Source organism: Oncorhynchus tshawytscha, linkage group LG10 (assembly GCF_018296145.1).
Source record: "Oncorhynchus tshawytscha isolate Ot180627B linkage group LG10, Otsh_v2.0, whole genome shotgun sequence".
Lineage (NCBI taxonomy): Eukaryota > Metazoa > Chordata > Actinopteri > Salmoniformes > Salmonidae > Oncorhynchus > Oncorhynchus tshawytscha.
In genome coordinates, this window is record NC_056438.1 from 15,317,975 (window position 1) to 15,332,013 (window position 14,039).

The following is a 14,039-nucleotide window of genomic DNA, read 5'->3' on the forward strand; positions in this document are numbered from 1 at the left end:
CTTACTTCTGCTTGCGGTGTTTCTCCGCGACTGGGTTCAAGTTCGTACAAGCATCATTGTAACACCTTCTGAATATTATTAAGCACGTTGCTTATATTTATAACAGGAGTATAGCCTACCTGACTGGAATGAAAATGAACCATGGGAAAAGCATCCTCCATTTGCTATTTAAGAGCATAGATGACATGTTTGTCCCGCTGCCCCTGTTTTGATACAGGTGCATGATAATGGTCCATTCTAAATCAAAACTAATGTCATACAAATATTATTTAGTATATGTAAAGATTTAATCAAGAATAGTCTGATGGGTGACAATATTAGCCGATTATATTTTATCCCTTGTGAATGATGCCCAGCATAAGAAACAATTACTTTTTATGCGACTTTTTCTAATCATAGTTGCACACCTCATGTAGCCTAAAGTTGCCAAATAACTTCTTAAAACTAAGCACATTAATCCGCTTTACACAGGGTGTAAAGCCTAACAGACATACATAAGCAGCGTGTGAGTTTAAAGTTTGGGTAAGATCATTTTCACCAGAAAAATGCACCTTTATAATAACAGCATTACAAGCATAATTGTATTTGCGGTCACTTTTGATAAGTGTTTTCCGCTAATTATAGCCTACTACCATTATAGCCTACTACCATTATAGCCTACTACCATGTGCGCATTGCTGCGCTTATGTGAAGAAATAGCCTAATAGCCTAACATTTTAAGCTAAAAGTTCTGATCTGTTGGGTCAGTCATATTGCTAGTGGTTGTATTAATTTGGGATCTATCACATCCCACAATTGGCCCAGACTATGTTTGGAATATTTATTTATCGCATAGAACAAAATAGGTTGACTTTTGCACTATGGGGGATAGTAGATTGACATAGGCTAGTGCTTTTGCTGTTCGTTAGGCCTACTCATCATGTTGGCTGACGAAAAGTAAATGTGGACAGTTCTTCCAATAACTTAAATATGAACCTCGGAATTGGATAAGGACATGCGCAGTTGTGTCCCCCTTCACTTGTAGCTTGTGAGAAAGACTTGATGGAGAGCCATGTGAGTGAGAGGTGATTCAGAGCGAACAGCACTCAGGAAGAAGGGCACAATGGCTACTGGCTGCAAAAGACATGACATTCTTTAGGATGCATTACGGCCACTAAAATTCTAGGCATCATCAAGTGCTTGTCAAATTGTGAATGAGTGACTGATGTAGTGTGTACAGCCTGCACCAAAAAACTAAGCAGAGCTCATGCCTTTTAAATGAACTAGTGTAGCCCACAGCCATTTGGCACAGCCAGATCAGGACCTAAAATAAGGACATATCAAAGTATGCTATTCTGTTCTTCTGAAATAGACTACATTTTCTTAAAATCATGCTTCTTTAGACCTGTCTAAAATAAATAATGGATTTGTTGTGAATTTGTTGGCTATATTACATGGACTTATTAGACTTTTTCAAATGTTAACGTTCCAAAGGTCTGCACCAGTGGCTTGTATATGTGGAAGCCAGGAGATGCTAAATGTGTTTGTTAATTAACGGTCAACTACCTTGACACCGACAGTTATTTGCTTGACAATCATCGGCTGACAATTTTGTGATCGCCACAACCCTAACCCTACCCTAACTCTAGCTGTAGCCCTAATCCTAACCTGAAGTGAATGTCTTTTACCTATAAGGCTGAGCAATGCGTGACATCACCCTGTTTTGGTGATGACCAGTGGGTCTGAGTTCTCCTCCCCATTCAGAAGATGTGGGCTGAGATATGGATATATTTCCCCAATAAAGGAATACCCAGTGAAAGAATGTATGTGAGCCTTAGCCTCCACATCATAAAAAGACACCAACCCCTCCTCATAATCCACAAACACCCCCACCTTCTGGGGCTTTTCTCTCAGTGACAACAGAAAAGGGGGGTCCCCCAAGGCTCCGTATTTGGCACCATTATAATTCACTATAACCCAGTAACCGTTAGTAGGATTCACAGAGAGCTTCCCCTTCCTGTTGGCATCTCCTCTTGCTATTCCCAGATCCCAACCCGTCTTGTTCCCGACATCCACCTCCCAGTATGATCTCCCAGAGGTTAGCTTGTTGTGTCCTAGGACGCTGCCGAAGTGATCGAAGCGATGCGGACAGTCAGGGATGTCCTGTATCTTCCCTCCATCTCTCACTTCTTTCCCGTCCTCAGATAGAATCAGCTGTGTGTTTGCTGTGTCCGGGTCCAATGTCACATCAACTGAATAACATCATATATGGTTGTTATTGTTAGGAAAAGATATATGGGCATATATAAGGCGTATCAGTTGTCCTGAATGAGGTTAACATGTGGCCTACTACAAAATGAATGTGGTTGAGATGTACTCTAAAAAAAATGTATACTAATGTAGTTTTACACTGAAATAAAAACAATATACACCTGCAAACTTCAGGATCCTCTCAAGTTCTGTGGAAGAAATCACAGATTTGTGCTGTCAGGGTACTTGCAACATATCACGCTAAACAGAAAAACACTGGAAAGTAGTCCTATAATATTTACAGATGACGTCAGAATTTTACATACACTTATGTTGGAGTCATTAAAACTTGTTTTTCAACCACTCCACAAATTTCTTGTTAACAAACTATAGTTTTGGCAAGTCAGTTAGGACATCTACTCTGTGCATGACACAAGTAATTTTGCCAACAATTGTTTACAGACAGATTATTTAACTTGTTATTTACTGTATCACAATTCCAGTGGGTCAGAAGTTTACATACACTAAGTTGTCTGTGCCTTTAAACAGCTTGGAAAATTCCAGAAAATAATGTCATGGCTTTACAATCTTCTGATAGGGTGATTGACATCATTTGAGTCAATTGGAGGTGTACCTATGGATGTTTTTCAAGGCCTTCCTTCAAACCCAGTGCCTCTTTGCAAGACATCATGGGAACATCCAAAGAAATCAGCCAAGACCTCAAAAGAAATTGTAGACCACCACAAGTCTGGTTCATTCTTGAGAGCAATTTCCAAATGCCTGAAGGAACCATGTTCATCTGCACAAACAATAGTACACAAGTATAAACACCATGGACCCAAACAGCCGTCATACCGCTCAGGAAGGAGACCCGTTCTGTCTCCTACAGATGAACGTACTTCAGAGCAAAGGACCTTGTGAAGATGCTGGAGGAAACAGGTACAAAAGTATCTATATCCACAGTAAAACGAGTCCTATGTCGACATAACCTGAATGGCCGCTCAGCAAGGAAGAAGCCACTGGTCCAAAACCGTCATAAAAAAGCCAGACTATGGTTTGCAACTGCACATGAGGACAAAGATCATACTTTTTGGAGAAATGTCCTCTGGTCTGATGAAACAGAAATAGAACTGTTTGGCCATAATGATCATCGTTATGTTTGGAGGAAAAGGGGGAGGCTTGCAAGCCGAATAACACCATCCCAACCATGAAGCACAGGGGTGGCAGCACCATGTTGTGCACTTCACAAAATAGATGGCATCAATCAGGAAGTTAAAGCTTGGTCGCAAATGGTTCTTCCAAATGGACATTGACCCCAAGCATACTTTTAAAGTGGCAAAATGGCTTAAGGACAACAAAGTCAAGTTATTGGAGAGGCCATAACAAAGCCCTGATCTCAATCCTATAGATAATTTGCGGGCAGAACCGAAAAAGCGTGTGCGAGCAAGGAGGCCTACAAACCTGACTCTGTTACACCTGCTCTGTCAGGAGGAATCGGCCAAATTTCACTCAAATTATTGTGGGAAGCTTGTGGAAGGCTTCCCAAACATTTGACCCAAGTTAAACAATTTAAAGGCAATGCTACCAAGTACTAATTGAGTGTATGTAAACTTCTGACCCACTGGGAATGTGATGAAAGAAATAAAAGCTGAAATAAATAATACTCTCTACTATTATTCTGACATTTCACATTCTTTAAATAAAGTGGTGATCCTAACTGACCTAAGACAGGGGATTTTTACTATGATTAAATGTCAGGAATTGTGAAAAACTGAGTTTAAATGTACTTGGCTAAGGTGAATGTAAACTTCCGACTTCAACTGTATGATTTTTAGTACAATTTATATTGTCTCATTCCTTTACCAACTGAGGAGAGCTTCTCCAGCTCGTGCTTGATTCTCTCCATCATGGTCGACCAGCTGCTTCTCATGGTGCCAAAGGAGAGTGTAGTATCAATGGAGGCCTCAGTCCAGTCTCTGCCATCACCCAGCCCCGACAGGGATGGGAAAGTCTGGTGGCGAGACAGATGGAGGGACAAGGGAAAGAAAGAGAGGGAGAGAGGAATCAATAGAGAGAAAGAGACACATTAACAGAGATAGATGACAAAGTTCCTTGAACACTTGTTTTTCATTACACTGTATCATTTCTATGAAATTGAAATTCAACCATTTTTAGACAGACAATAGACACTCCAGTCTAGTACAATCCATGTACTGTATTTCACACAATACTGGTACACAAACACATGCATCAACTAACATCGGATCAGCTTGCAGAATGTTCAGAGTGTGGTACCAGTGGAGATCATTTGTGGATCATATATTAAAAGGGTTATGTCAAAGTAAAATTACTCACCTGCAGGAAGTGAATGTGATCCTTGAGGTCAGCAACATCCTCCAATTGACCAATGGTTTCTTTCAGTTCTCTGATCTCTCTCTTCAGCTCCTGGGTGAGTTCTCCTGCCTCTCTCTCCACCTCCTGCTGCCTCTCCTCCATGGGCCTGAGAGCATCTAGATGGGTCTCCTCTACAGTTGCTATCACTGCTTTGAACACAGAGTCAATCTCCCTCCTCTCTCTGTCCACGTGGGCCTAGAGGATGGATGGTGGACAACAACTCAATATTAACTCAATGTCTCTCTCCCGCCTGTGTTTTTGTCTCCGTCTGCCTCTTTTCACTTTACCTTTCTCTCTGTGCTTGTCTGTCTGTTTCATGTCTCTTTTTCTCCCTGTCTATGTGCAACAGGTCTCTCTTTCTCCCTGTCTATATGCAACAGGTCTCTCTTTCTCCCTGTCTATGTGCAACAGGTCTCTTTTTCTCCCTGTCTATGTGCAACAGGTCTCTCTTTCTCCTTGTCCCTGTCTGTGTGCAACAGGTCTCTCTTTCTCCCTGTCTATGTGCAACAGGTCTCTCTTTCTCCTTGTCCCTGTCTGTGTGCAACAGGTCTCTCTTTCTCCCTGTCTATGTGCAACAGGTCTCTATTTCTCCTTGTCCCTGTCTATGTGCAACAGGTCTCTATTTCTCCTTGTCCCTGTCTATGTGCAACAGGTCTCTATTTCTCCCTGTCTATGTGCAACAGGTCTCTCTTTCTCCCTGTCTATGTGCAACAGGTCTCTCTTTCTCCCTGTCTATGTGCAACAGGTCTCTATTTCTCCTTGTCCCTGTCTATGTGCAACAGGTCTCTCTTTCTCCTTGTCCCTGTCTATGTGCAACAGGTCTCTATTTCTCCTTGTCCCTGTCTATGTGCAACAGGTCTCTATTTCTCCTTGTCCCTGTCTATGTGCAACAGGTCTCTATTTCTCCTTGTCCCTGTCTATGTGCAACAGGTCTCTATTTCTCCTTGTCCCTGTCTATGTGCAACAGGTCTCTATTTCTCCTTGTCCCTGTCTATGTGCAACAGGTCTCTCTTTCTCCTTGTCCCTGTCTATGTGCAACAGGTCTCTCTTTCTCCCTGTCTATGTGCAACAGGTCTCTCTTTCTCCTTGTCCCTGTCTGTGTGCAACAGGTCTCTATTTCTCCTTGTCCCTGTCTATGTGCAACAGGTCTCTCTTTCTCCCTGTCTATGTGCAATAGGTCTCTATTTCTCCCTGTCTATGTGCAACAGGTCTCTCTTTCTCCCTGTCTATGTGCAACAGGTCTCTATTTCTCCCTGTCTATGTGCAACAGGTCTCTATTTCTCCCTGTCTATGTGCAACAGGTCTCTCTTTCTCCCTGTCTATGTGCAACAGGTCTCTCTTTCTCCCTGTCTATGTGCAACAGGTCTCTATTTCTCCCTGTCTATGTGCAACAGGTCTCTCTTTCTCCCTGTCTATGTGCAACAGGTCTCTCTTTCTCCCTGTCTATGTGCAACAGGTCTCTCTTTCTCCCTGTCTATATGCAACAGGTCTCTCTTTCTCCCTGTCTATGTGCAACAGGTCTCTTTTTCTCCCTGTCTATGTGCAACAGGTCTCTCTTTCTCCTTGTCCCTGTCTGTGTGCAACAGGTCTCTCTTTCTCCCTGTCTATGTGCAACAGGTCTCTCTTTCTCCCTGTCTATGTGCAACAGGTCTCTATTTCTCCTTGTCCCTGTCTATGTGCAACAGGTCTCTATTTCTCCCTGTCTATGTGCAACAGGTCTCTCTTTCTCCTTGTCCCTGTCTATGTGCAACAGGTCTCTCTTTCTCCTTGTCCCTGTCTATGTGCAACAGGTCTCTCTTTCTCCCTGTCTATGTGCAACAGGTCTCTCTTTCTCCCTGTCTATGTGCAACAGGTCTCTCTTTCTCCCTGTCTATGTGCAACAGGTCTCTATTTCTCCCTGTCTATGTGCAACAGGTCTATCTTTCTCCTTGTCCCTGTCTATGTGCAACAGGTCTCTCTTTGTCCCTGTCTATGTGCAACAGGTCTCTCTTTCTCCCTGTCTATGTGCAACAGGTCTCTCTTTCTCCCTGTCACTGTCTATGTGCAACAGGTCTCTCTTTCTCCTTGTCCCTGTCTGTGTGCTACAGATCTCTCTTTCTCCCTGTCTATGTGCAACAGGTCTCTCTTTCTCCTTGTCCCTGTCTGTGTGCGACAGGTCTCTCTTTCTCCCTGTCTATGTGCAACAGGTCTCTCTTTCTCCCTGTCTATGTGCAACAGATCTCTCTTTCTCCTTGTCCCTGTCTGTGTGCAACAGGTCTCTCTTTCTCCCTGTCTATGTGCAACAGGTCTCTATTTCTCCTTGTCCCTGTCTATGTGCAACAGGTCTCTATTTCTCTTGTCCCTGTCTATGTGCAACAGGTCTCTCTTTCTCCCTGTCTATGTGCAACAGGTCTCTATTTCTCCTTGTCCCTGTCTATGTGCAACAGGTCTCTCTTTCTCCTTGTCCCTGTCTATGTGCAACAGGTCTCTATTTCTCCTTGTCCCTGTCTATGTACAACAGGTCTCTCTTTCTCCCTGTCTATGTGCAACAGGTCTCTCTTTCTCCCTGTCTATGTGCAACAGGTCTCTCTTTCTCCTTGTCCCTGTCTATGTGCAACAGGTCTCTATTTCTCCTTGTCCCTGTCTATGTGCAACAGGTCTCTATTTCTCCTTGTCCCTGTCTATGTGCAACAGGTCTCTCTTTCTCCCTGTCTATGTGCAACAGGTCTCTCTTTCTCCCTGTCTATGTGCAACAGGTCTCTCTTTCTCCCTGTCTATGTGCAACAGGTCTCTATTTCTCCTTGTCCCTGTCTATGTGCAACAGGTCTCTATTTCTCCTTGTCCCTGTCTATGTGCAACAGGTCTCTCTTTCTCCCTGTCTATGTGCAACAGGTCTCTCTTTCTCCCTGTCTATGTGTAACAGGTCTCTCTTTCTCCTTGTCCCTGTCTATGTGCAACAGGTCTCTCTTTGTCCCTGTCTATGTGCAACAGGTCTCTCTTTCTCCCTGTCTATGTGCAACAGGTCTCTCTTTCTCCCTGTCCCTGTCTATGTGCAACAGGTCTCTCTTTCTCCTTGTCCCTGTCTGTGTGCAACAGGTCTCTCTTTCTCCCTGTCTATGTGCAACAGGTCTCTCTTCCTCCCTGTCCATGTGCAACAGGTCTCTCTTTCTCCCTGTCTATGTGCAACAGGTCTCTATTTCTCCTTGTCCCTGTCTATGTGCAACAGGTCTCTCTTTCTCCCTGTCCATGTGCAACAGGTCTCTCTTCCTCCCTGTCCATGTGCAACAGGTCTCTCTTTCTCCCTGTCTATGTGCAACAGGTCTCTCTTCCTCCCTGTCCATGTGCAACAGGTCTCTCTTTCTCCCTGTCTATGTGCAACAGGTCTCTCTTTCTCCTTGTCCCTGTCTGTGTGCGACAGGTCTCTCTTTCTCCCTGTCTATGTGCAACAGGTCTCTCTTCCTCCCTGTCCATGTGCAACAGGTCTCTCTTTCTCCCTGTCTATGTGCAACAGGTCTGGCTTTCTCCTTGTCCCTGTCTCTGTGCAACAGGTCTCTCCGCCTGTCTCATGATTAAATATGTCACTGTTAGAGTCCTCCATCTCTGTGTTTGCAGTGATGTAGTGATTCACACTAGACACATTTGAACATCTTGGCCATGTTCTGTTATAATCTCCACCCGGCACAGCCAGAAGAGGACTGGCCACCCCACATGTGCTCTCTCTAATTCTCTCTTTCTCTCTTTCTTTCTCTCTCTCGGAGGACCTGAGCCCTAGGACCATGCCCCAGGACTACCTGACATGATGACTCCTTGCTGTCCCCAGTCCACCTGTCCGTGCTGCTGCTCCAGTTTCAACTGTTCTGCCTTATTATTATTCGACCATGCTGGTCATTTATGAACATTTGAACATCTTGGCCATGTTCTGTTATAATCTCCACCCGGCACAGCCAGAAGAGGACTGGCCACCCCACATAGCCTGGTTCCTCTCTAGGTTTCTTCCTAGGTTTTGGCCTTTCTAGGGAGTTTTTCCTAGCCACCGTGCTTCTACACCTGCATTGCTTGCTGTTTGGGGTTTTAGGCTGGGTTTCTGTACAGCACTTTGAGATATCAGCTGATGTACGAAGGGCTATATAAATACATTTGATTTCAATTTGATTTGACTAGACTCCCCTTACAGGTATAGTTCCTCATGTCTTTGTGAATACAGTCCAGATTATTTGTACTATCTTGGTTCCCTCTCCCTGTGCTTGTAACACTGTCTCATGTGTACTGTTACAGTCCTCCATCTCTGTGTTTGCAGGTAAACAGGTAATACCTCACACTGACTTAACCAGGCCTCACCTTGCACTGCTCCACAGACACCCTGATCTCCTCCACCTTTCTCTCCATCTCCAGGATTCTCTCCTGCATATCAGCCTTGGTGCTCCCCAGGTTACCCTAGGACATACACACACACAATGAAACTATCTCATCGTTTTGTGCTAGGTTATTTTATGTTTTCATCACTCAATATACACTCTCATTCAGACTCACTCAATACTACACACTTTTTAAACACAACAAAACATCTACAGAATTTATTGAACAAGTTGAATATATGACAGCATGAAAACCCATTGAAAATATGACACCTTCTTCCTGTCCCACTCCATTTCCACGGAGATGACTTCGTGACCCTCCTCCACGCAGAGGGCACAGACACAGCGCCCCTCTGCCCTGCTATACAGCTCCAGGGGACGACCGTGGGTCAGACACGCCCTCCCATCCAGGTCCTTCACAGGGGCCACCAGCCTGTTTATACATTTTAAACAGTACAGTGTATTATCCATCTAAGTGTGTGTTTTCTGATGAAGTTTTCTATGCAATTTTATTGTGAACTGTTAGCAAGAATCAATAAAAGTCCAAGTAAACCAAGCCATTCAGGACATCCACAGGGGCCACCAACCTGTGGCCCTTCAGCCTGCCTGCTGAAGTGTGGGGGCCCAGGTGAGTCTCGCAATATGAGGCCAGACACACCAAACAGGACTTTTGGGCCTTGAGCTTCCTCTCAGTGCAGACGTCACAGGCCACCTCACCTGGAGCTCCAGAATACTCCCCTGGCTTCCTCTCCTGGGCCTTTTTCAACTCCTGAATGAGAGTACTGAGGATGATATTCACCTGTGGGTGATATTGTGCTTTGATGCTGTTACTGTTCATTATCTATCCCGTTGCCTCGTCACTTTATCCCTAGATATATGTAAATATCTACCTCGTGCCCCGGCACATCGACTCGGTACTGGTACCAAGTGTATATAGCTAAGTTGTCATTACTCATTGTGTTTTTATTCCTTGTGTAATATCAGTTCTACTATTTCAAAATTTGTTCTCTCTGCATTGTTGGGAAGGGCCCATAAGTAAGCATTTCCCTGTTAGTATACAGCTCGGTTAGTCTACAAATCATTTGATTTGATTTTAGAACAATACAACCCCCCAAACAACATGTTGATGTAGTGGGGAAAATGGCTGAGACAGGAAGTGTTATATTGACTTTATCTAGCATGAATTCACCTGTGGGTTCCTCCTCAGATGCTCCTTACAGACGGGGCATATGAGGTCATTGAAGTGGAGGTTGCATTCCAGGCAAGTCTGGCAGAAGGTGTGGCCACAGGGGGTGGTGACCGGGTCCTTAAACAGGCCCAGACAGATGGAGCAGTTGAGGTGCTGCTCAATCAGGACAGGGGTGTTGATGGAGATGGAGACTGCAGATGAGAAGGCCATGTCTGAAATGGGATGTTAGAGATATCAGATTCAGTATCCCTCGTTCATTAAACATACAGTCTGCAGTTGCTACATGTTTTTAAATGCCTCATGAGCTTAGTTCAACTGTAGTACTCCATCCGAACCCAAAATATGGGTTGTTTTACTTCAATGTTTGGAAACAAACACTATGTATCCTCAAAACATTTTGATATAATGGATGGTGGGCCCTTACATGGGTGGCAGGGTAGCCTAGTGGTTAGAGCGTTGGACTAGTAACTGGAATGTTGCAAGTTCAAATCCCCAAGCTGACAAGGTACAAATCTGTCGTTCTGCCCCTGAACAGGCAGTTAACTCACTATTCCTAGGCCTTCATTGAATATAAGAATTTGTTCTTAACTGACTTGGCTGGTAAAATAAATAAAAATCCATTAGTCTGTCTATGAATTTAGGAGTGGTTACATTTCTCCAGCCCCATTGAATAGCTTTTTACCGAAACAGGGGCGGGAATCACACTTTGTTATTGTTTCAACTGCTGATTTCCCCTTTAAGAGACTAAAACTCATATTAGAGATGCATTGTTGGTGGTGCACAGTTTGGTTAATGCCCTAGCAGTACACAGCTGATTCAAATAATCAACGTTTTTTATTTGAATCAGATGTTTAGTGTTAGGGCAAAAACCAAAACGTGCACCCCATGAGGTCCCCAGGACCGAGTTTGGAAAACGCTGCTTTACAGAATAGTCACAACTTTGCTGTGTAACTGAGGCACTAAAATGAACAGTGTTTGGTCGCCCTCTGCTGGTACAGGAACAGTACAACACCATCCAGATGTCTATGGAGGTATTTGCATCAGTCACATGAGATTTCACAGTGAGACATATAGCTATGCCCACATATGGTATGACCACTGACACACCCATGTAACGAGAGATGCCTGTAAGACACCTACCTACTGTACCTACCTACTGACCTACCTGCCTACTGTACCTACATACTGACCTACTGTACCTATTTATCGTACTTACCTACTTTTGACTATTCCATGGATTAATGAATGAGGCTAATGTTGACTAGTTTTGATACAGAAATAATAATAAATGTAGTTGTACCATAGTCCTTCAAAGTATAATATGCCTATCAACAGAATTCCACCATGTCATAATGTATTAAATCTATTGTACCTGTACATGGTCAATAACAAACCATCAATAATACATGACAGTTGAACATCATTCCTCGACATCCTATGTCAACACATCCTGACAGTAGCATAATGTACACATAAAAGTCTCTGTATAAGAAAAAGAGTACAACCTTTCAGCTGATGCGATCTTCCTTTACTTTAGGCTCCTATACTCCCTGTGTATCTCTATTTCTCTCTGTCTTTTCTGCCTTGAGTTTCGTTTCTGCAAATAAATCCACACCCCTTTCCCTGAATCAGGTATTTTGACATCAGTACCAGTGTGGGCCTATGCAAACGTGTGTGTGTGTGTGTTTTATGCTTGAAAGTCAAACATCTTTCTTTGAGTGCAGATTTGTTACCAAAGTTTCACTCCTGTGACATTCTGTTAACGTTAATGACAAGCTGCAATATTTACACAAGACAAAGACAAACTGCTAACTGCACAATCACTAAATGGTGACAACCCTGTGTAAAACTTGATTGGTGGGTCATACTGTTTTCTGGCAAAGTTGAAAATAATTTAACATCTTCACATTTACTCTTGGCAAATTATAAGAAGCCATACATTTTAGTGGTGCGCGGGTCAGCTGTTTGTTCACCCGCAATTGCTAATAACCCATCTGCAACAGCCTGACTATATGTAATAAAGTCAAAATCTGAGGCCCGCACACATCCCTAACCCACAAATATAGACAACGCGCTATAGCTACAGTCAAAGACAGCAGAAAGGTTTTTTGACAGGGGATGCAGGATTTTTTTTTTGCTTGATTAAGATATGTTCCTGCTTATAATTTCGGACATTTTGGTTGGCTATTTGTTAGTCAACGTGTCTATAGTTAGATACATGTAGCTTCTCTTTTGTCATTACATGTTGCCATAGAAGACTAAATAAACCCCTGCGAAATAGAATAATGTAATAGTTTGATAGAATGAATGCTTCAATCTATATAGTTAATATCAGTAAAGTTCTCTCTGTCATCAAACATTTTTATTGTATGTACAAAATGTCCAAATGACACCAGTTTGACCGATGGTAAGGAAAAAGAAAGCTGTGAAAACGACGTGTTTCTGATTCTCAGTTAAGTTTCAGTTCTCAACTCCTGTAGCTGGACGCCGCTCGGGCCTGATGGATGTTTCCTGCCTTGTCATCTGTCCCTATCCGACTGGCCTGTGCTACCTGGAACTTGCCTGCCAAGAAAGTCGTTTCCATCTGCTTCTCCTCCTCCATCTTGTAGTGGTGTAGACAAAGAACAGCAAGAGGATTGTTTCAATCAGCGCTGGTCCCATGTCACAAGTCGTGGAAACAGAAGACAGCGGCATGCTGCTAAGCGGACGGGAGTGTGGGTGAGAGGTTCGGAGCAGATTGACATAAATTATAGCTTCGCTGTACTGGCACCTGATCTACCTGTGCCTTTATAGTTGGTATTGCCTGTGTCTGCGACAGTTGTGCTGATTTCAGCTACGCTGACTGCAGCAGCGGCTTTGTCGTCGAGTCTGGATCCTTTCCCTGAGAAATGTCTCAGTACCTGAGCAAAAACGTTGTGCTATCCATGAGCACGAGTATAAGACATTAATAAGCTGCTCCCAAACATTTTAAACTTACATCAGGAATTTGAGTTTATGATAGTTAATGTGAGATTCAATAATATTATGATGGGCAGCTCAACAACAGCTGAAGACGGATTTTAAAGAACTGATTGGGTCTCTGCTTGACACCAACAAACACCCCATAACATCTGGCCAGGTTCCCTCCCCATGGCATGTAACGTTTCAGCAGACTTGTTGCCCTCCATATATGGCTACGAAACTATTGCAGCTCTGGTGGAGTAACATTTTATTGACAATGTTTATACATTCTGGAAACAAAGCAAATGTTATAAGTAGGATGGGATACACCCAAATCATTTGGATTCCTGGATCCTTTCACAGCATTATAAGGCAACGTTGAGACAATGACTTATCAATGACCCAAGCCCAGCTCAGTTAATACCTGCCATTGTCACTAAGTTGCCATAATGCTTAAGCAAATGTACATTATCCTAGGGGCGTTGGAAGACACAATGTAAGTAACCTAATTTATGTCCCTCTAACTGCTCTGAATGCCTCTGCTGATCCTACAGCTAGAGTTATATACAGTTAGCACTGAGGCGGTGTGCCCTAGTAGAAAATGCAAAAAAATAGCCCACATTACATGGATAACGTGTGAAATACTTGATAATGTATGTGATATCAACAGAGAGGTATATTTTCTGAGTGATTTCAATATTGACTGGCTTTACTTTCAGACTTTCAGCACGCTTATAGGGAAGGACATTCAACAAGCACGGCACTTACATAAATGACTGATGATTGGCTGAGAGAAGTGTATGATAAAAAGACTGTGGGGGCTGTTTTGTTAGACTTCAGTGCAGCCTTTGACATTATCCATCATAGTCTGCTGTGGATAAAGAGTAACCTGCCCAAAAGAACACAGACGGTGTTCTTTAATGGAAGCCTCTCCAACATAATCCAGGTAGAAT

The 14,039-nt window shown here is 43.4% G+C and overlaps 1 protein-coding gene across 2 annotated transcripts; it reads right to left on the minus strand.

Annotated features, from left to right (window-relative positions):
• Positions 1 to 1,370: 1,370 nt before the first annotated feature.
• Positions 1,371 to 11,733, minus strand: LOC112233979 (E3 ubiquitin-protein ligase TRIM39-like). 2 transcript variants are annotated; one of them, XM_024401945.2, is made up of 9 exons: positions 11,652 to 11,733; positions 10,147 to 10,358; positions 9,545 to 9,726; positions 9,231 to 9,390; positions 8,941 to 9,036; positions 4,585 to 4,818; positions 4,093 to 4,240; positions 2,412 to 2,438; positions 1,371 to 2,231 (listed from the first exon to the last, which is right to left on the minus strand). In XM_024401945.2, the coding sequence occupies exons 2-9, from the start codon at positions 10,354 to 10,356 to the stop codon at positions 1,693 to 1,695; spliced, it is 1,596 nt and encodes a 531-aa protein (XP_024257713.1). In that variant the 5' UTR covers positions 10,357 to 10,358; positions 11,652 to 11,733; the 3' UTR covers positions 1,371 to 1,692. The 2 variants fall into 2 exon arrangements, with proteins under 2 accessions (XP_024257713.1, XP_024257712.1); XM_024401944.2 differs by having other exon boundaries at positions 9,545 to 9,756.
• Positions 11,734 to 14,039: the final 2,306 nt, after the last annotated feature.